Source organism: Littorina saxatilis, linkage group LG14, assembly GCF_037325665.1.
Source record: "Littorina saxatilis isolate snail1 linkage group LG14, US_GU_Lsax_2.0, whole genome shotgun sequence".
NCBI classification, from domain to species: domain Eukaryota; kingdom Metazoa; phylum Mollusca; class Gastropoda; order Littorinimorpha; family Littorinidae; genus Littorina; species Littorina saxatilis.
The window spans coordinates 24,378,976-24,401,475 of record NC_090258.1 but is presented as its reverse complement, the minus strand read 5'-3'; the positions used below and the strand labels follow the sequence as shown (position 1 = coordinate 24,401,475).

Sequence of the window (22,500 nt, the reverse complement as noted above, 5' to 3'; positions counted from 1 at the left end):
CACGACGATGACGTCAGTCTTCAACACCACTGTCACTCTGTTGCTTGATGACGTCACCGCACCAGGTCCATCCGATCCACAAAACCTGATGACGTTTACACAATAAAACAATGAAGGCTATGATGGCTGAACGCCGATAGTACTGGACGTTGTAGGACTTACGATTTTCAGTAGGAGTAAAAAAAAACCCATTACAACCAACCCCCCAAAATGATGTAAAAACAAAAAGGGTTGACGTTTGGCTTGGAGAATGCTTACATTACTCTGCGCAAAGTGAAAGCACCCTACACAAATGTGTAGATGGCGTGCAGGTATTTCGTCAAATGCTATTGAACTTTCGTTCGTATCTGCTGTCCCACGTCGATGGCATAGACTTACGTGCTGTGCACATTGCCGATTTTAACCAACTTTTGTCAGATTTCTGGATTTTTGTTTTGTATTAACAAAATGGATGAGAGTCTAAGCTGTTGCCCGCTGTTAACCACTAATTGGCTCGCCTATTTAATACAGTCGTATCTTGTCTGAGAGGCATGGCAAAGGGAGCAATGGTGAATGTGTGCCTCCAACCAGCGATTAAGGCCGGTAAAGTCACTTCAAACTCGACAAGAAAGAGATGAAAATCCTACGAAAGACGTGTCACAAAGATGTGGGTATGTTATTTGTGATGTGAAACCACGTCGTGATTTTAACCTCCCTAAATATTGAAGTGCGATGTGTGGTGACCGGAGAAGCGTTATCACGAGTTTTGTGTGTTGCACGAGAAAACCCTAGTTTGACATGAGTTGTGTTTATGAGAAATGTAGCTGGTCTGGGTTTAATAACGTCACAACGTTGTAGATGCTCGACCGAGCAAGTGGTCTATAGCGGGTGTCAGGTTTGTCGGGGACAAACACTCTTTCAAGAGACGGGTCTCTTAAGGAGTTTCCATGACGAGGGTTCATGAGGACGTGAGCGAGGGAGGGACCTCACACGTAAGAGCGCGGAGCGATGATGGAGAGCAAAGGACCACATCGGCGCAGATGGCTAGACGGCGGAGTCTTCATCGTACCGGTCGTAGCGACGACGGTTATTTTCGCTAATGGCGGAAATGTTTCTCGGGGAGAAACGTGAAAGGTGTGTGTTGGCACCTATAAGGAAAGTTTCTGGGAATTCATCATCTACGGGATTCAGCGACACAAGGATGTGTAAATGACGACATGCAGTGAGCCGTGATACGAACTCGTGAGTGTCTGTCAGCACTTTATCTTGTGCGTAAATCTATCTTTGAGAAAGTATCTTTATACTATGTATTTACATGCATTGAGTGAATGCTATATGTGTGTGTGTACTGTGTGTTCGAGAAGTTGATTCGTATTGATGTATTTGAAGTGAAGAATTGTGTTATATTTTGGTGAGGAAATAATAAGTCTGCATCCTCCCAAAATTCTGTGTTTGGGGTGTTTTGGTGTGAAGTTTGAAGTCAGTGTAATAAGTTAGGGCAGAACACGTTTTTTTCAGAAAAGATCCTTTATTCACACTACAATCCACTTCATGACAAGACGGTTAAAAATCGGGCTGACTGTTCGTATTGCTCGTGTTTTCAAAGGAAGCTTCGGAGCGACTTGTAGCTGACAAAACAATATTTCATAAGCAGTCACAGTGTGTGCATTTCAATTGCGCAATGTTATTATGTACATAAATGTGACCCTCCACCACGGATTGAGTCGCATGTCACCTTTGCATGATTTTCATATTTTTTACATTTTCCTAAAGTTTTTTTATGCTCTATCCAGTGGTGAAAACCGTTTTAGAAAAGAGCGAACACTGTTTGAGTTATAAGCCTGGGACTAAGGTGACCCTCACACTGTTACCAGACACTCCCCGGACTTATTTTAAGCCTAGCGCAGAACCGCGCAAGGTGACATGCGACCCATTTCGTGGTGGAGGGTCATAAATATTCAGTCAAGTTGTACATATATACAACAACTACACCAGGACAAATACCAACAGCTTGTATGCTATATGGCGGATCAGAAGCCTATTATACCAGAAGCACCTTACTACTATTACCAGCAGTCGACACGCGATGACACATATGCCCGTTGACCTTTCCTTGGGGATATCCCGTACTAAAAATAGAATACGGGATTGTGAGAAAGCTGTTCAATGGCACTCACGCACTATATTCGATTTTCAATACGCGACTCAAAACCTTTGGGGTAAATCAAAAAGAAAAAAAATACAAGTATAAAGTGTTAAGAAAAGAAGAACAAGTTGGAAAAAAAAAGTTTTTCAAAAGTCTTGCCCATAATGGGATTCGAACTCGTGACCTCCGGATCTGCGAGAAAATGTACCACGCCTCTCGACCTAACTTTGTGAAAACTAATACTTGAACTGCAACCATACCTTCCAATGTGCCCGGGTTATCGAACGAGCATTTGTCGGCTAGTCGATTGCCCCGTTCGTATTAGTGATTTGCCACGTTTTCTTGTTCTCATCATTACAAGCAGTCGCGGTGTTACCTATAGGGCATTACATTTTCGACCTTAGCCGAGGTTACTAAACAAAATATTATGGGAAATTCTGGGCAAATTGTCAAGATGGAAGTACTCAATAATCATGCAACTTTTTGATATTTCCATTCTTTACATTATCCAAAACGTTTGGAATGAAACAAATGAATAAAATACAAGAATTACAAGTTCAGAAAAAAATAAAAATAAAATTGCCGTCGAAGCGGATCGAACCCGGTGTCACGAACTGAAAACTCTGCCTGAACAATCCCTCTCAATGCGGTCAATGCGCATGCGCTAACATGGGGAGATTAATCAGGTCGTGAACAACCTAACCCTAACCCTAACCTAACCCCTACCCTAACCCTAACCCTAATCCTAACCATAATCCCAACCCTAACCCTAACCCATGGGTTCCGTCAAAGGGTCGCATTTTTTAAGTCCAAGATTGGCGCATGCGCATTGACCGCATTGAGAGGGATTGTTTAGCAGAGTTTTCAGTTCGTGACACCGGGACCACAAAAGTAAGGACTAGCGCATGATCAGGCGCTTAACCAACTGAGCTATTCTGTCGCACTGTCGGCGAGAGAGATTTTTACTTCAAATATTATACTTGAGTTCTCGAGCGTGGCGACGACTGACTCGAGTTTCCGAGTCTCTCCGTTCGTATTTGTGTACTGTTCTCTATATCTCACTGTTCGGGGCTAGTTCAGTTCATAACTGACCCTACGCTCCCGGTCACTCCGTATACGTTTGGAAAGCAATATCAAGTAGCGATAATTTTAAGCGTGACCGACATTATTGATACGAAATGCATTGACCAATCGCCGAAAGGCGTTGACGTCATTGCATGAAAGGATTTCCCTACCCAAAATCCTCTATTCTCGATGACATACTAAGGAGTTAGTTCGGGAGAACGACGATCTATTTACGGTGTATTATATAAAGGGAAGCAAGCGGTTAAACACGGGCGTCAATAGAGCCAATGAACAGTGATGTCAACTCGTAGTATTTCATCCACTTGTGGGCGGATTAAATTCTTGTTCTTGTTCTTGTTTGAAAATCTGTTTCGAAACTGTCCATGTCCGCAACAAGTTACACTTACGTGCCAAGAAGCGTGGTATCGTCGTATATCTCAACAGTGTCATACGGGCACCAGCTCGGGCCCTCCAGTATAAAGGTGCCAAAGGTCAACTGGATCACGTGGTTGCTTGCGACCTCAATCGTGTAATTACATGTTATCTCGTTAGAGTAGTTGCCTGGGTATCCTGGGGATGTGAAAGTCCCCGTGTCGGCTCTCAGGACTTGGTCACAGGCTTGAAACATACAACGATACAAAAAATAAAGGTTAAATTATTCGAACGATTGAGTCAAGACAAAACAAAACAACACAGGTTAATATCACGTCTGAGAAGTCAGGGCCGAGGTCCACGAAGCGAAAGTGGGCGCCACCCAACCGGGAGAGAACAAACCGCGGGGTCTGATTCGTTGAAATCACAACAAATCTCAAGTTCAACCAATCCAACGCTGCGGTTGGCTCCCACCCGTTTGGTAACTTTCTCGTGCAACTCATCTCTGGAGAGTTGTAAGTTGGCTACCCCTTTCGATCAGGCTTTTTGCTGTGTTTTGCTTTCTTTCTTTATTTTGTTGTTTTTAAAACATACATCATAGACGTGTGTGTGGGTGTGTGTGCGTGCGTGTGTGTGTGTGCGTGCGTGCGTGCGTGTGTGTGTGTGTGTGTGTGTGTGTGTGTGTGTGTGTGTGTGTGTGTGTGTGTGGGTGTGTGTGCGTGCGTGTGTGTGTGTGTGTGTGTGTGTGTGTGTGTGTGTGTGTGTGTGCGTGCGTGCGTGCGTGCGTGCGTGCGTGCGTGCGTGCGTGCGTGTGTGCGTGTGTGTTTGTGTGTGTGTGTGTGTGTGTGTGTGGGTGTGTGTGCGTGCGTGTGTGTGTGTGCGTGCGTGCGTGCGTGTGTGTGTGTGTGTGTGTGTGTGTGTGTGTGTGTTTACCATACACCGGCATACACATGTGATTCCCATTGCCATCATACTAACGTTAACGCACCAGTAACAACACACACAGTTGAAAAGTGATCAGAATCTTCTATCCGGAAGTATTTGAAATCTAATCAGATTCCAATCTCAGCCATGGCATAAAAACAGCACAATGAAACAAGTCGCGTAAGGCGAAATTACTACATTTAGTCAAGCTGTGGAACTCACAGAATGAAACTGAACGCACTGCATTTTTTTCACAATGACCGTAGTCCGCCGCTTGTGCAAAACGGAGTGAAACTGACGAGCCTGGTTAGCGCGGTAGTGGTTTCGCTGTGCTGCATAGCACGCTTTTCTGTACCTCTCTTCGTTTTAACTTTCTGAGCGTGTTTTTAATCCAAACATATCATATCTATATGTTTTTGGAATCAGAAACCGACAAGAAATAAGATGAAATTGTTTTTAAATCGATTTCGGAAATTTAATTTTGATCATAATTTTTATATTTTTAATTTTCAGAGCTTGTTTTTAATCCAAATATAACATATTTATATGTTTTTGGAATCAGAAAATGATGTAGAATACGATGAACGTAAATTTGGATCGTTTTATATAAAAAAAAGAAAAAAATTACAATTTTCAGATTTTTAATGACCAAAGTCATTAATTAATTTTTAAGCTACCAAGCTGAAATGCATTACTGAAGTCCGGCCTGCGTGGAAGATTGCTTTACCAACATTTCAATCAATTTGATTGAAAAATGAGGGTGTGACAGTGCCGCCTCAACTTTTTCAAAAAGCCGGATATGACGTCATCAAAAGTATTTATCGAAAAATTGAAAAAAATATTCGGGGATATCATTCCCAGGAACTCTCATGTCAAATGTCATGAAGATCGGTCCAGTAGTGTGGTCTGAATCGCTCTACACACACACACGCACAGACAGACAGACAGACACACACATACACCACGACCCCCGTCTCGATTCCCCCTCTATGTTAAAACATTTAGTCAAAACTTGACTAAATGTAAAAACAAGTCGCGTAAGGCGAAAATACAACATTTAGTCAAGTAGCTGTCGAACTCACAGAATGAAACTGAACGCAATGCCATTTTTCAGCAAGACCGTATACTCGTAGCATCGTCAGTCCACCGCTCATGGCAAAGGCAGTGAAATTGACAAGAAGATATCTATATGTTTTTGGAATCAAGAACCGACAAGGAATAAGATGAAAGTGTTTTTAAATTGATTTCGACAATTTAATTTTGATAATAATTTTGATATATTTAATTTTCAGAGCTTGTTTTTAATCCAAATATAACATATTTATATGTTTTTGGAATCAGAAAATGATGGAGAATAAGATGAATGTAAATTTGGATCGTTTTATAAATTTTTATTTTTTTTTACAATTTTCAGATTTTTAATGACCAAAGTCATTAATTAATTTTTAAGCCACCAAGCTGAAATGCAATACCGAAGTCCGGGCTTCGTCGAAGATTACTTGACCAAAATTTCAACCAATTTGGTTGAAAAATGAGGGCGTGACAGTGCCGCCTCAACTTTCACGAAAAGCCGGATATGACGTCATCAAAGACATTTATCACAAAAATGAAAAAAACGTATGGGGATTTCATACCCAGGAACTCTCATGTCAAATTTCATAAAGATCGGTCCAGTAGTTTAGTCTGAATCGCTCTACACACACACACACAGACAGACAAACACACACACACACACATACACCACGACCCTCGTCTCGATTCCCCCCTCTACGTTAAAATATTTAGTCAAAACTTGACTAAATATAACAAGAAAGGTATGTTATCTGAACGTTTTGTTTATGACAAACCAAAACGTTACGTTCACTCATCTTCGACCCAGCGGTCCTTTAAGTGAACAGACAGACTAACACTTAAAGTAGACTTAAAGTAGATTTAAGTACACTTAAAGTACAGATAAAGGAACTTTTCTGACACATTGTCCAGAATCATTGTCTTGCTTGTGACCAAGAAAGTTAGCAACGGGATGGGAACCAGCCGCGGGATCGGATTGGTTGAAGTTGAGAGTTTTTGTGTGATTTCAACCAATCCGACCACGCTGCTGGTTGCCACCCAGTTGGTAACCTTCTCGTGCACACATCAGCCTACGTTACCTTGTGCTAACACGCTGTGCCCAAGCAGAAGGATGACCAGAATCGCCATGGTGGTCAGTCCTCGCTCATGCAGTTCACCTCGCACTTGACCTTAGCAAGACAAGGTCAACCTTCATTTACTTCAGGGGAAAACCGACGAACAAAAATCGTACAAGAAAGACGCTTGACGCTTTGAAAGTTTAATGTCTTTAGCTAATGAAAGCCTTTTCGACAATGGGTAATGCACACATTTGCAAATGAACATATTTACATGAAGTATTGAACATGAACGTATTTACACGAAATATTTACAGACTTTCTCTAGCATGGTATCCATGCCAGGTATGTATTACTGCACAGTTCCTTTGAAAGGCAATTAATTTATTCATTTTGTCCTTTTTTCTGCATCTTACAAGAAAGAAAGAGAGAGAGAGTGTTTGGATGAAAAAAATTAATGATTGAATGAACGTAAGAAAGAAAGGAAGAACAAAACGAAGGAAAGAAAGTCAGAGGTAATGAATGAATGAATAAATGAATGAGAAAGAAAGAAAGAAAGAAAGAAAGAAAGAATGAATGAATGAATGAAAACAAAATGAATGAATAAATGAAATAAAGAAAAACAAGTCGCGTAAGGCGAAAATACAATATTTAGTCAAGTAGCTGTCGAACTCACAGAATGAAACTGAACGCAACGCAACGCAGCAAGACCGTATACTCGAAGCATCGTCACTCCACCGCCCGTGGCAAAGGCAGTGCCCGTGGAATTGACAAGAAGAGCGGGGTATTCGTTGCGCTGAGAAGGATAGCACGCTTTTCTGTACCTCTCTTCGTTTTAACTTTCTGAGCGTGTTTTTAATCCAAACATATCATATCTATATGTTTTTGGAATCAGGAACCGACAAGGAATAAGATGAAAGTGTTTTTAAATTGATTTTGAAAAAAAAATTTTTGATAATAATTTTTATATATTTTATTTTCAGAGCTTGTTTTTAATCCAAATATAACATATTTATATGTTTTTGGAATCAGCAAATGATGGAGAATAAGATAAACGTAAATTTGGATCGTTTTATACATTTTTATTTTTTTTACAATTTTCAGATTTTTAATGACCAAAGTCATTAATTAATTTTTAAGCCACCACACTGAAATGCAATACCGAAGTCCGGGCTTCGTCGAAGATTACTTGACGAAAATTTCAACCAATTTGGTTGAAAAATGAGGGCGTGACAGTGCCGCCTCAACTTTCACGAAAAGCCGGATATGACGTCATCAAAGACATTTATCAAAAAAATGAAAAAAATGTTCGGGGATTTCATACCCAGGAACTCTCATGTCAAATTTCATAAAGATCGGTCCAGTAGTTTAGTCTGAATCGCTCTACACACACACACAGACAGACAGACAGACAGACACACGCACATACACCACGACCCTCGTTTCGATTCCCCCTCGATGTTAAAATATTTAGTCAAAACTTGACTAAATATAAAAACAAGTCGCGTAAGGCGAAAATACAATATTTAGTCAAGTAGCTGTCGAACTCACAGAATGAAACTGAACGCAATGCCATTTTTCAGCAAGACCGTATACTTGTAGCATCGTCAGTCCACCGCTCATGGCAAAGGCAGTGAAATTGACAAGAAGAGCGGGGTAAGGTGAGAAAACATGGCGGACAGGTAGCTCCGCCCTGCTGCTCGTGGCTGTAAATTTTGTGAAATCTACATGTGCTACTGTAGATGAATGGAGCTGTGTACTGGTGTGTAGATGATTAATGGACTGTGCAACGCAGTAAGTCATACAAATGCAAGTACTGTGTTCTTCTTCCTTGAAATGACAGGTTTTCTCTAAATCCTATTCATTCATGTACAGTGATTGCAAGGTCAACCGGTGGTTCTATTTTTAGATTCACGTGAATACCATGAGTAACTTCTGCCAGCTGTGAAGCGATACCTTGGCTTGACTTGGCTTTGGCTTTGGCCTTGATCTTGAACTTGAACTTGAACTTGACCTAGTCAGACGTCACCCCTGTTGTGTGTGTTCCCCGTGGTTTTCCCGTGGAATTGAACCGGTGTACGTCTGTGTCTGTCTAAACGGCCCACGTGTGACCTACTTGAACGTTTTTGTTTACAAATACGCAGTGTTGACCTGCACTCTCGTTTTTGTGACCGAGACCTCGGCTCCTTGTCGTGTCCATGTCTACCTCCACTGGGAGAGACGCCAAAAGGCCTGCATCGTCGCCTCTAACCCAGGAAGACAACGAGTCCAAGAACCAGCGGACGGATGGGAGCTTCCTCGAAGACCCTGAAGAAACCATTATCTCGGCTAACGATCCAGGTTTCATGAGTAAAACAATCATTGACACCATGCCTACCTCGTCCTCGTCCATAGAAGATCTGAAGCAGGCCCTAAGTGATCCACACTTAATCGAAGTACTTGCCAAAGCCGTCGCGAGCCGCGTCACGCAGGAGCTCCGCCTCGAGATCTCTGGCCTGAGAAAGGCGATCGAGGCCAAAGATCAGCAGATCGAAGACCTGAAAGAGCAGCTCGACGGCTTTGAGCAGTACACAAGACGGAACAGCTTGAGAATTGGGCCGGTGCCAGAAAGCATTGGAGAAAACACTGACGAAATAGTAAAGCAACTCGCAAAGGCTGTTGGTGTGGATCTCTGCGACGGGGATATAGATAGGTCTCACAGGGTAGGCCGCAAGCCAACCGGTGGCGAACAATACACACGATCCATTATCGTGAAGATGGCAACTCACCGGAAAAAAGAGCAACTCATGCGATCGAGGAAAAACCTGAAGAATGCCGATGTCACCAAACTGTTCACGAACCTGGAATGGCCGGCCCTAAAGAGAGGAGACTCAGCGGGACCCCAGCGACACCCCAACATATTCGTCAATGAGGATCTGACGAAGACAAGGGCTGGTATCGCCGGTAGGGCCAGGAAGCTCAAGCGAGAGGGCAGACTTGAAGACACCTGGACTCGCGATGGCATGATCTTTGTTAAGAAAAGAGGCAGTGTCACCAAGCTCACCACCATGCGTGAACTGGAAGTATTTTGCAACTGACATATTTTCTGTCTCCACACCTGTGTGTTTTGGATACCTGTGCAAACTGACTCCAACCTGAGATAACACCGAACGTCATAACCTAAAAGTACCCATCGCCGCCTGTGTGTCTGTGTGTGTGTGTGTGTGTGTGTGTGTGTGTCTGTGTGTGTGTGTGTGTGTGTGTGTGTGTGTGTGTGTGTGTGTGTGTGTGCGTATGTGTGTGTGTGTGTGTATGTGTGTGTGTGTGTGTGTGTGTGTTTATGTGTAGTACAGAGTATGTTTGTGAATGAACCTGCTATTGCTGAGAAAACGCCAAAACTGATCAATTGCACAGTCTCTCGTAGACACGGATTTCGTTTACTTCTTCAAGACAACTCAATTAAGGTGATCATTATGTAGTAATCGTCTTATGTGACTGTATGGCAATCCAAGGCGAGCTATAGTGATGGTAATGAACTGAAAACCTACGTATGCCTGTATTACAGTGTATTACAGTGTCTGACCATCGCAGTGACGATTTATGAGACAATACTAAGTTCATGTGCCAACGCAAGACGAAACAAACAATGCTGTGAACGAACACTATAATAGAACATTGACTGTGCAGCGCAAAGCCAAGCCCAGCGCTGTGTTTTGTCGAGTGTTGACCCGCGGACAGAGAAGCCTGTCCTCAGTTCATGTTTCCTGTAACCGTTGCATTGCTTAATTGACACTGGTTTAATTATTGTCGAACATGGTGATGTTGGCCGATGTCTCCCTAGGCTGTGCACTTCACTGTTATCTGGCGTCCTGATATATTTTCTTCCCGCGTGTGTGTGTGTGTGTGTGTCTGTCTGTCTGTCTGTTTGTCTGTGTGTGTGTGTGGGGGGGGGGGGAGTGTTATAAATGAAACCAGCGTAATGCGTCGAGTGTTTTGCTGTGTGCGAGCATTATTTTGACACTTGCATGCTTGAATATTTTTCTGATCTTGTTCCATGACTCTGCTGCCTTACCTTGAAGACGTGTGTGTGTGTGTGTGTGTGTGTGTGTGTATGTGTGTGTGTGTGTGTGTGTGCGTGTGTGTGTGTGTGTGTGTGTGTGTGTGTGTGTGTGTGTGTGTGTGTGTGTGTGTGTGTGTTTTCGGTAGGTGTACTTGTGTGGATGTATAAGTGTATTGATGGGTCACGACCAAACTACGCGACATCGACTTACATGTAAAACTGCTCCGTGTGCTGGATGCTTGAAACGTTATTTCTTAGTAAGTGTTGTTCTTGTTGTTGCTTCAAATGACTAAAAACAGTTGTTTTCTTTCCTCGTCATTTGTTTCATGTTGTATACACTCAGGACCATTTCATCTCCGTTCATTTTGTCAACTTTTTTCCGACAGCCGCGTCAGCGATTTTGACAGGACCATGTCAAAATTGTGTCATGTTCATTCATTTTGTTTTCCTACTTTGTATAAAAACGTTTATGACCTCTTTGTTTACCTGCTTTTCGCTATAGCTTTCCCCTGTTTTTCGCTCCTTAACCACTGTTATTCCCTTTTAGAGAGAGAGACCCGTTCACTGATGCTTGTCCCATGCCTAGCTACCGATGCCCAGCCCTGGTTCTTCTTCTTCAAAGAAGTTGTAACCTAAATTTTGAATGCCTTTAGACATCGTTAATTTCAGATCCAGGGTTGGTTGTTTTTACGCAATATCGGCCAGGTGCTCGCAAAAATTGTTTTTTCTTGATCTTGACACCGTCCTGGTATATATGTTTTTAGTTTTTCACGGACAAAATGGTTTTCGAACAGCTCTCTTCATCTTTTTCCATGCACATTTCTTGTGTTTCAACTCCACACCCTTAAACCCCATACCCGACTCAAAATCGCAACCTTCCTATTTTAGTCAACCAATTGGAAGTAAGCGTTACGGGCATATGCTTTGGAACATTATATTCGTGCATAGTTTTGTGACACATGTTTTTGTCATTTTGCTGATGGTTTTATTGTCAGGAGATGTCCACCCAAACCCAGGCCCGCCTGGTAGAGAGCATGTTAAAGATACCTCTATTTTGCATATAAATGTACGTAGTTTGCGAAACAAGATTGATATTTTACAATGTGAAGTTAAAGAGCACGATATTGTGACTTTGTCAGAAACTTGGTTGTGTGACTCGATATCAAACGACAGTTTATGCCTCAAAGGATTTCATCCCCCAGTGCGTCTTGATAGGCCAGATGGATATGGAGGGGTAGCTGTTTATGTGAAAAACGATTTTATTTGCAAACCAAGGCCTGATTTGTTAATTCCAGGCCTTGAAGCAGTCTGGGTAGAAACTAAATTATTGCAAGAAACTGTGCTGGTTGGTTCATTTTACCGACCACCAGACTCTCGGATTGATTATTGGCACTTGGTTGACGAATCTGTAAAGCAAGTAATGAGAACACCACATAAATTTCTAATTCTTGGAGACTTTAACGAAGATTTTTTGAATAATCCATCTCCCCACTTTCTTAATTTAATACAAAAAAACAATCTGCACCAGCTCGTTACTGAACCCACACGTATTACAGAAACTAAATCCTCATGCATCGATCTGATCCTGACCACGAGTATAAACTTAATCAGTGAAGTTGTAGTGTTACCCCCCATTTGTAGTGACCATTCTGTGCCATGTGTAAAATTAACGTCACAGAGATTTTAAAAAAAAGGTCAGTTTAAAAGGACCATATATAATTATGCCAAGTTAGATGTTGATGCATTTCTGTTTGAATTGAACAAAATTGATTTTTTGAACACAGTTTTAAATGCGTCCATTGACGAAGCTGCTGCCTTGTTTTCTGAACATTTATTCCGTGTTGCAAAAACATGTATGCCTGTTAAGATAATAACAGTACGTGAAGATGATGCCCCATGGATGACTGAACATATTTTACAATTACGAAACGCAAAAAATTGTATACATCAAGTTGCTAAGCGCTTAAATACACCTGAGCAGTGGGCATTATTCCGCCTGACTAGAAATCAGTATACAGATGAAATTCGTAAAAGAAAAAGAGATTATTTTCTAGAACTTGATGAGAGGATAAATTGTAAACAGAACTTCGGAAGCAAAAATTGGTGGCAACTTGTTAATTCCTTCTTGAAGAAAAAAGGTGTTGCATGTAACGAAATTCCACCGCTAGAAGATAATGGAAAAATTATTGATAACATTTGTGAAAAAACGATTTTGTTTAATAATTATTTTGAAAGCCAGTCTAAAGTTGAAAATCCAGACGATCCCCTGCCCGAGGCAAATTGGTGTAATACATCTTTATCGACTTTTGAATTAACAGAAGCTGAAGTTGTCCAAGTGTTAAGGAATTTAAATTTATCCAAGGCCGTGGGCCCTGACGGAATACATAATAAATTGCTTGTAGATGGATTACCTGTTATCGTTCCACCGCTTACAGTTCTCTTTAACAGATCCTTGTCTGAGGGTGTTTTTCCAGTTGTCTGGAAAACTGCTCACATTACGCCCATTTTTAAGAAAGGCGATAGGAGTGCTTGTTCCAACTACCGTCCAATCTCTTTGCTGAGTTGTATTGGGAAGGTGCTTGAAAAATGTATACAAATCCGTGTGTTTGGTTATTTGAAAAATTATGATTTGATTACACACTGCCAATCTGGTTTTATTGCTGGTGATTCGACTGTTTATCAACTATTGAGTATATTTGATGATTTTTGTGTTGCACTTGATAAAAACATTATGTCACAGGCAATATTTTTTGATGTATCCAAAGCTTTTGATAAAGTCTGGCATCGCGGTCTGCTCCACAAGCTTGAGGCGATAGGTATAAGAGGTCCCTTGCTTGTTTGGTTTGAACATTACTTGAGCGATCGCAGACAAGCAGTAGTATTGAAAGGAACCAAATCAAGTTATGCTACCCCTTCTGCTGGTGTCCCTCAGGGTTCTGTCTTAGGACCTCTTTTATTTCTCATTTATATTAACGATATTGGTGTTGGTCTTGAATCAGTGTTGAAACTCTTTGCAGACGATACGAGTATGTATTTAAGTTTAGATAACGATGATGTACGAGCAGAGATTTTGAATTCTGATTTGGATAAAATTCGCACATGGGCTTCTAAATGGAAAGTCACTTTTAATTGTCAAAAGACAGAATTGTTGGACATTTGTAGGCAACAAAATGTTTTACTTCCACCATTGTATTTCGAAGATGCACACTTAGTTGATGTTGAAAATCACAAGCACCTTGGCGTCATTCTACAAGGTAATTGTAAATGGGATTCCCACATAAAAAGTCTAATTGCTAAATGTAGAAAGTCAATTGCGTGTTTTGGTTTATTCAAGCATCGTTTAAACAGAAAATCACTTGAAGTTATATATAAATCCTTTATGTTACCATTGTTTGATTATGCGGACGTTATCTGGGATAACTGTACACAGTGTTTGGCAGACGAGTTGGAGACATTGCATCTCGATGCAATCCGAATCATTGTAGGTGCAGTACGTGGCACAAGCCACCAAAAACTGTATAACGAATCGGGTTTTGTGTCCCTGAAAGAAAGGCGACGTCGTCATAAACTTTTGCTGTATTATAAAATTGTAAATCGTTTAACCCCAGAATATTTATATTCCAAACTGCCGGTCCTGGTTTCCGATGTAAATCCTTACCACAGACGACGCCCTCTTGAACGTAAGTTTCCATTGTGCAGAAGTGAGTTATATAAATCTTCATTTTTTCCTTCAACGACAGCTTTGTGGAATAATCTTCCAGAAAATATACAACAAACGCAGTCAGTTGGTGAATTTAAAAGGTATTTGACCGATGGAGATGTTGTTGTTCCACCGTATTATTATTTAGGCAACCGCCAGGGTCAGGTACTTCACAGCAGGTTGAGATTAAACATGAGCGATTTGCAACAAGACTTAGTTAACCGACACCTCTCTGATAATTTAGAATGTACGTGTGGAGCATGCCCGGAAGATTCTGAACATTTCTTATTACACTGTCCAAAATTTAAAGAACATAGAACCATTTTATTCAATAGTCTGCCAACACACGTTCTGGACTGCAAAACACTCTTGTTTGGAAATACTGATTTAACTATATCTTTGAACACGAAAATATTCTCTGTTGTACAAGACTATGTTATGTTAACTAATCGCTTCGGCTGATATTATATTAACTGTGCAATTGATGTAGCCAGGCATTCTCTCCCTCCCTCTCTCTCTCTCCCTCTCCCTCTCTCTCTCTCTCTCTCTCTCTCTCTCTCTCTCTCTCTCTCTCTCTCTCTCTCTCTCTCTCTCTCTCTCTCTCTTTACCCTATTTGTATAAAATATAATTAAAGATTATCAAGATAAGTGTTGAAGCTATCACTTGTTCGCCATGTTTTGCTATCTGAATGTGTATTGATTATAAGTTCAAGAACGTGTCCATAAGCAATCTGCTTGTTAACGTTCTCAATGTTGTTATTGTTTGAAACGTGTGTATGAGAATTTGAATAAACACGCTTAAACCAAGAGCGGGGTAGTAGTTGCGCTAAGAAGGATAGCACGCTTTTCTGTACCTCTCTTTGTTTTAACTTTCTGAGCGTGTTTTTAATCCAAACATATCATATCTATATGTTTTTGGAATCAGGAACCGACAAGGAATACTGAGATGAAAGTGTTTTTAAATTGATTTGGACAATTTAATTTTGATAATAATTTTTATATATTTAATTTTCAGAGCTTGTTTTTAATCCGAATATAACATATTTATATGTTTTTGGAATTAGAAAATGATGGAGAATAAGATAAACGTAAATTTGGATCGTTTTATAAATTTTTTTTTTTTTTTACAATTTTCAGATTTTTAATGACCAAAGTCATTAATTAAATTTTAAGCCACCAAGCTGAAATGCAATACCGAAGTCCGGGCTTCGTCGAAGATTACTTGACCAAAATTTCAACCAATTTGGTTGAAAAATGAGGGCGTGACAGTGCCGCCTCAACTTTCACGAAAAGCCGGATATGACGTCATCAAAGACATTTATCAAAAAAATGAAAAAAACGTATGGGGATTTCATACCCAGGAACTCTCATGTCAAATTTCATAAAGATCGGTCCAGTAGTTTAGTCTGAATCGCTCTACACACACACACACACACACACACACACACACACACACACACACACACACACACACACACACACGCACAGACACACATACACCACGACCCTCGTTTCGATTCCCCCTCGATGTTAAAATATTTAGTCAAAACTTGATTAAATATAACAAGTCGCGTAAGGCGAAAATACAATATTTAGTCAAGTAGCTGTCGAACTCACAGAATGAAACTGAACGCAATGCAACGCAGCAAGACCGTATACTCGTGGTCCACCGCTCACGGCATAGGCAGTGAAATTGACAAGAAGAGCGGGGTAGTGGTTACGCTATGCTGCATAGCACGCTTTTCTGTACCTCTCTTCGTTTTAACTTTCTGAGCGTGTTTTTAATCCAAACATATCATATCTATATATTTTTGGAATCAGGAACCGACAAGGAATAAGATGAAAGTGTTTTTAAATTGATTTCGAAAAAAAAAATTTGATAATAATTTTTATATATTTAATTTTCAGAGCTTGTTTTTAATCCGAATATAACATATTTATATGTTTTTGGAATCAGCAAATGATGGAGAATAAGATAAACGTAAATTTGGATCGTTTTATAATTTTTTATTTTTTTTTACAATTTTCAGATTTTTAATGACCAAAGTCATTAATTAATTTTTAAGCCACCAAGCTGAAATGCAATACCGAACCCCGGGCTTCGTCGAAGAGTACTTGACCAAAATTTCAACCAATTTGGTTGAAAAATGAGGGCGTGACAGTGCCGCCTCAACTTTCACGAAAAGCCGGATATGACGTCATCAAAGACATTTATCAAAAAAATGAAAAAAACGTTCCGAGATTTCATACCCAGGAACTCTCATGTCAAATTTCATAAAGATCGGTCCTGTAGTTTAGTCTGAATCGCTCTACACACACACACACACACACACACACGCACGCACACACACACATACGCACATACACCACGACCCTCGTTTCGATTCCCCCTCGATGTTAAAATATTTAGTCAAAACTTGACTAAATATAAAAAGGAAGGGAGACATAGAGAGAAAGAAGAAGAAAGAAAACAAGTCGCGTAAGGCGAAAATACAACATTTAGTCAAGTAGCTGTCGAACTCACAGAATGAAACTGAACGCAATGCCATTTTGTCAGCAAGACCGTATACCTCGTAGCATCGTCAGTCCACCGCTCATGGCAAAGGCAGTGAAATTGACAAGAAGAGCGGGGTAGTAGTTGCGCTAAGAAGGATAGCACGCGTTTCTGTACCTCTCTTTGTCTTAACTTTCTGAGCGTGTTTTTAATCCAAACATATCATATCTATATGTTTTTGGAATCAGGAACCGACAAGGAATAAGATGAAAGTGTTTTTAAATTGATTTCGAAAATTTAATTTTGATAATAATTTTTATATATTTAATTTTCAGAGCTTGTTTTTAATCCGAATATAACATATTTATATGTTTTTGGAATTAGAAAATGATGGAGAATAAGATAAACGTAAATTTGGATCGTTTTATAAATTTTTATTTTTTTTTACAATTTTCAGATTTTTAATGACCAAAGTCATTAATTAATTTTTAAGCCACCAAGGTGAAATGCAATACCGAAGTCCGGGCTTCGTCGAAGATTACTTGACCAAAATTTCAACCAATTTGGTTGAAAAATGAGGGCGTGACAGTGCCGCCTCAACTTTCACGAAAAGCCGGATATGACGTCATCAAAGACATTTATCAAAAAAATGAAAAAAACGTATGGGGATTTCATACCCAGGAACTCTCATGTCAAATTTCATAAAGATCGGTCCAGTAGTTTAGTCTGAATCGCTCTACACACACACACACACACACACACACACACACACACACACACACACACACACACACACACACACACGCACACACGCACATACACCACGACCCTCGTTTCGATTCCCCCTCGATGTTAAAATATTTAGTCAAAACTTGATTAAATATAAACACAAGTCGCGTAAGGCGAAAATACAATATTTAGTCAAGTAGCTGTCGAACTCACAGAATGAAACTGAACGCAATGCAACGCAGCAAGACCGTATACTCGTGGTCCACCGCTCACGGCATAGGCAGTGAAATTGACAAGAAGAGCGGGGTAGTGGTTACGCTATGCTGCATAGCACGCTTTTCTGTACCTCTCTTCGTTTTAACTTTCTGAGCGTGTTTTTAATCCAAACATATCATATCTATATATTTTTGGAATCAGGAACCGACAAGGAATAAGATGAAAGTGTTTTTAAATTGATTTCGAAAAAAAAAATTTGATAATAATTTTTATATATTTAATTTTCAGAGCTTGTTTTTAATCCGAATATAACATATTTATATGTTTTTGGAATCAGCAAATGATGGAGAATAAGATAAACGTAAATTTGGATCGTTTTATAATTTTTTATTTTTTTTTACAATTTTCAGATTTTTAATGACCAAAGTCATTAATTAATTTTTAAGCCACCAAGCTGAAATGCAATACCGAACCCCGGGCTTCGTCGAAGAGTACTTGACCAAAATTTCAACCAATTTGGTTGAAAAATGAGGGCGTGACAGTGCCGCCTCAACTTTCACGAAAAGCCGGATATGACGTCATCAAAGACATTTATCAAAAAAATGAAAAAAACGTTCCGAGATTTCATACCCAGGAACTCTCATGTCAAATTTCATAAAGATCGGTCCTGTAGTTTAGTCTGAATCGCTCTACACACACACACACACACACACACGCACGCACACACACACATACGCACATACACCACGACCCTCGTTTCGATTCCCCCTCGATGTTAAAATATTTAGTCAAAACTTGACTAAATATAACAAGTCGCGTAAGGCAAAAATACAATATTTAGTCAAGTAGCTGTCAGTAAAATTGACAAGAAGAGCGGGGTAGTAGTTGCGCTAAGAAGGATAGCACGCTTTTCTGTACCTCTCTTTGTTTTAACTTTCTGAGCGTGTTTTTAATCCAAACATATCATATCTATATGTTTTTGGAATCAGGAACCGACAAGGAATAAGATGAAAGTGTTTTTAAATTGATTTGGACAATTTAATTTTGATAATAATTTTTATATATTTAATTTTCAGAGCTTGTTTTTAATCCAAATATAACATATTTATATGTTTTTGGAATCAGCAAATGATGGAGAATAAGACAAACGTAAATTTGGATCGTTTTATAAATTTTTATTTTTGTTTACAATTTTCAGATTTTTAATGACCAAAGTCATTAATTAATTTTTAAGCCACCAAGCTGAAATGCAATACCGAACCCCGGGCTTCGTCGAAGATTACTTGACCAAAATTTCAACCAATTTGGTTGAAAAATGAGGGCGTGACAGTGCCGCCTCAACTTTCACGAAAAGCCGGATATGACGTCATCAAAGACATTTATCAAAAAAATGAAAAAAAACGTATGGGGATTTCATACCCAGGAACTCTCATGTCAAATTTCATAAAGATCGGTCCAGTAGTTTAGTCTGAATCGCTCTACACACACACACACACACACGCACGCACACACGCACGCACACACGCACATACACCACGACCCTCGTTTCGATTCCCCCTCGATGTTAAAATATTTAGTCAAAACTTGACTAAATATAAAAAGGAAGGGGCGGTAGAAAGAAAGAAGGAAAAACAAGTCGCGTAAGGCGAAAATACAATATTTAGTCAAGTAGCTGTCGAACTTACAGAATGAAACTGAACGCAATGCCATTTTGTCAGCAAGACCGTATACTCGTAGCATCGTCAGTCCACCGCTCATGGCAAAGGCAGTGAAATTGACAAGAAGAGCGGGGTAGTAGTTGCGCTAAGAAGGATAGCACGCTTTTCTGTACCTCTCTTTGTTTTAACTTTCTGAGCGTGTTTTTAATCCAAACATATCATATCTATATGTTTTTGGAATCAGGAACCGACAAGGAATAAGATGAAAGTGTTTTTAAATTGATTTGGACAATTTAATTTTGATAATAATTTTTATAGATTTAATTTTGAGAGCTTGTTTTTAATCCAAATATAACATATTTATATGTTTTTGGAATCAGCAAATGATGGAGAATAAGATAAACGTAAATTTGGATCGTTTTATAAATTTTTATTTTTTTTTACAATTTTCTGATTTTTAATGACCAAAGTCATTAATTAATTTTTAAGCCACCAAGCTGAAATGCAATACCGAAGTCCGGGCTTCGTCGAAGATTACTTGACCAAAATTTCAACCAATTTGGTTGAAAAATGAGGGCGTGACAGTGCCGCCTCAACTTTCACGAAAAGCCGGATATGACGTCATCAAAGACATTTATAAAAAAAATGAAAAAAATATCTGGGGATATCATACCCAGGAACTCTCATGTCAAATTTCATAAAGATCGGTCCAGTAGTTTACTCTGAATCGCTCTACACACACACACACACAGACACACAGACACACACACACATACACCACGACCCTCGTCTCGATTCCCCCCTCTACGTTAAAACATTTAGTCAAAACTTGACTAAATGTAAAAAGAAGGGACGGAAGAAAGAAAGGAAGCAAGGACGGAAAACAAGTCGCGTAAGGCGAAAATACAACATTTAGTCATGTAGCTGTCGAACTCACAGAATGAAACTGAACGCAATGCAACGCAGCAAGACCGTATACTCGTAGCATCGTCAGTCCACCGCTCATGGCAAAGGCAGTGAAATTGACAAGAAGAGCGGGGTAGTAGTTGCGCTGAGAAGGATAGCACGCTTTTCTGTACCTCTCTTCTTTTTAACTTTCTGAGCGTGTTTTCAATCCAAACATATCATATCTATATGTTTTTGGAATCAGAAACCGACAAGGAATAAGATGAAGGTGTTTTTAAATTGATTTAGAAAATTTAATTTTGACAATAATTTTTATATTTTTAATTTTCAGAGCTTGTTTTTAATCCAAATATAACATATTTATATGTTTTTGGAATCAAAAATTGATGAAGAATAAGATAAACGTAAATTTGGATCGTTTTATAAAAAAAATATTTTTTTTTACAATTTTCAGATTTTTAATGACCAAAGTCATTAATTAATTCTTAAGCCTCCAAGCTGAAATGCAATACCGAACCCCGGCCTTCGTCGAAGATTACTTGACCAAAATTTCAATCAATTTGGTTGAAAAATGAGGGTGTGACAGTGCCGCCTCAACTTTTACAAAAAGCCGGATATGACGTTATCAAAGACATTTATCCAAAAAATGAAAAAAACGTTCGGGGATTTCATACCCAGAAACTCTCATGTCAAACTTCATAAAGATCGGTCCAGTAGTTTAGTCTGAATCGCGCTACACACACACACGCACAGACACACAGACACAGACACAGACACAGACACAGACACACACACAGACACACACACACACACACACACACACACACACACACACACACACACACACACATACACCACGACCCTCGTTTCGATTCCCCCTCGATGTTAAAACATTTAGTCAAAACTTGACTAAATATAAAAAGGGACGACAGAAAGGAACGAAGAAAAGAAAAGGGAGAAAAAAAGAGGAAAAATGTATACTAGACGATATTTTACAGTCGTACCTTTTGTCTGTCCGTCTGTCTGTCCGTCTGTCTGTCCGTCTGTCTGTCCGTCTGTCTGTCCGTCTGTCTGTCCGTCTGTCTGTCCGTCTGTCTGTCGCCTGTCTGGTAGTTTTGTTTGTTTCATTTGTTTTCTTCTTTCTGTCTTTCTTTCTTTCTGTCTGTCTTTCTTTCTTTCTGTTTTACTTTCTTTCTTTCTTTGTTTTAATTCCGAGCATAACTTGTATGTTTCTGTTACGTAATGCTTTATTCAGAAATATCTCCAATGTTTCATTCAATAATAAATAATACATCCATTTAACTCGCAAATGTCTAACTGTCAGATCTTTGGAATCCTGAAAACAAAAATAGACAAAAACTAGATAGGTAAAGGAATGAAACATTTAATACAGTAAACACGAACAAATCTTTCACATGTTTCAACTTCTGAACCTTTTGTCGAGTACAAAACCTTGTCAAATCAAGACGCAGGCAGAAACAACCTCCTCCCCTATACATGGAAGTGAACATAATTCTCATGCAACATAGGTTTACATTATGTGTATTATGCAGAAAGCGAACAAGTTAAGCTTACCGTACGCAGTGAGGAAGCTCATTCAGCGAAGGACTGTAGATGCGATGTGCGCGCGAGCGGTGGGGCAACAGCAGCCAGCGAAAACTGCATTGTGCATATGCAAGTAGATGGTACATTATTACACTGGACGCAATAAGTATCGCACCAGCCGTGACAGTTACTTCTTAATTTTTTTCCGTAAAATAATTGTTTGTTGCAGAGCTTTGTTGTTGTTGTTGTTGTTGTTGTTGTTGTTGTTGTTGTTGTTGCTGTTGTTGTTGTTGTTGTTGTTGTTGTTGGTGTTGGTGTTGGTGGTGGTGGTGGTGGTGGGGTTGTTGTTATTATTGTTGTTGTTGTTGTTGTTGTTGTTGTTGTTGTTGTTGTTGTTGTTCTTCTTCTTCTTCTTCTTCTTCTTCTTCTTCTTCTTCTTCTTCTTCTTCTTCTTCTTCTTCAGACCACCATCAGCTTGGTCACATACCAACAATTAACAGTCTAGGGGCTTTCTGTGCTCAGTGTTTGTTGTTTGTTTTTATATCACTTATTTCGTTAAAGGCACTGCAGCCTTTTACAGAACTTAACTCATCCAAAAATG

General features: G+C 39.6%; 1 protein-coding gene across 3 annotated transcripts in view; it reads right to left on the bottom strand.

Moving 5' to 3' along the window:
• The window catches only part of LOC138947408 (uncharacterized), an 82,821-nt gene extending 60,804 nt beyond the window's left edge, over window positions 1-22,017 (bottom strand). For all 3 annotated transcript variants that reach the window (XM_070318865.1, XM_070318866.1, XM_070318867.1), the window contains exons 1-4: window positions 21,930-22,017; window positions 6,637-6,726; window positions 3,598-3,808; window positions 1-85 (exon numbers count right to left, since the gene is read on the bottom strand). The exon at window positions 1-85 is cut by the window's left edge and continues 46 nt beyond it. In XM_070318865.1, coding sequence (XP_070174966.1) covers window positions 1-85; window positions 3,598-3,808; window positions 6,637-6,726; window positions 21,930-21,951 — 408 coding nt within the window. In that variant the 5' untranslated portion in view covers window positions 21,952-22,017. The remainder of the gene's footprint in view (window positions 86-3,597; window positions 3,809-6,636; window positions 6,727-21,929) is intronic.
• Window positions 22,018-22,500: the final 483 nt, after the last annotated feature.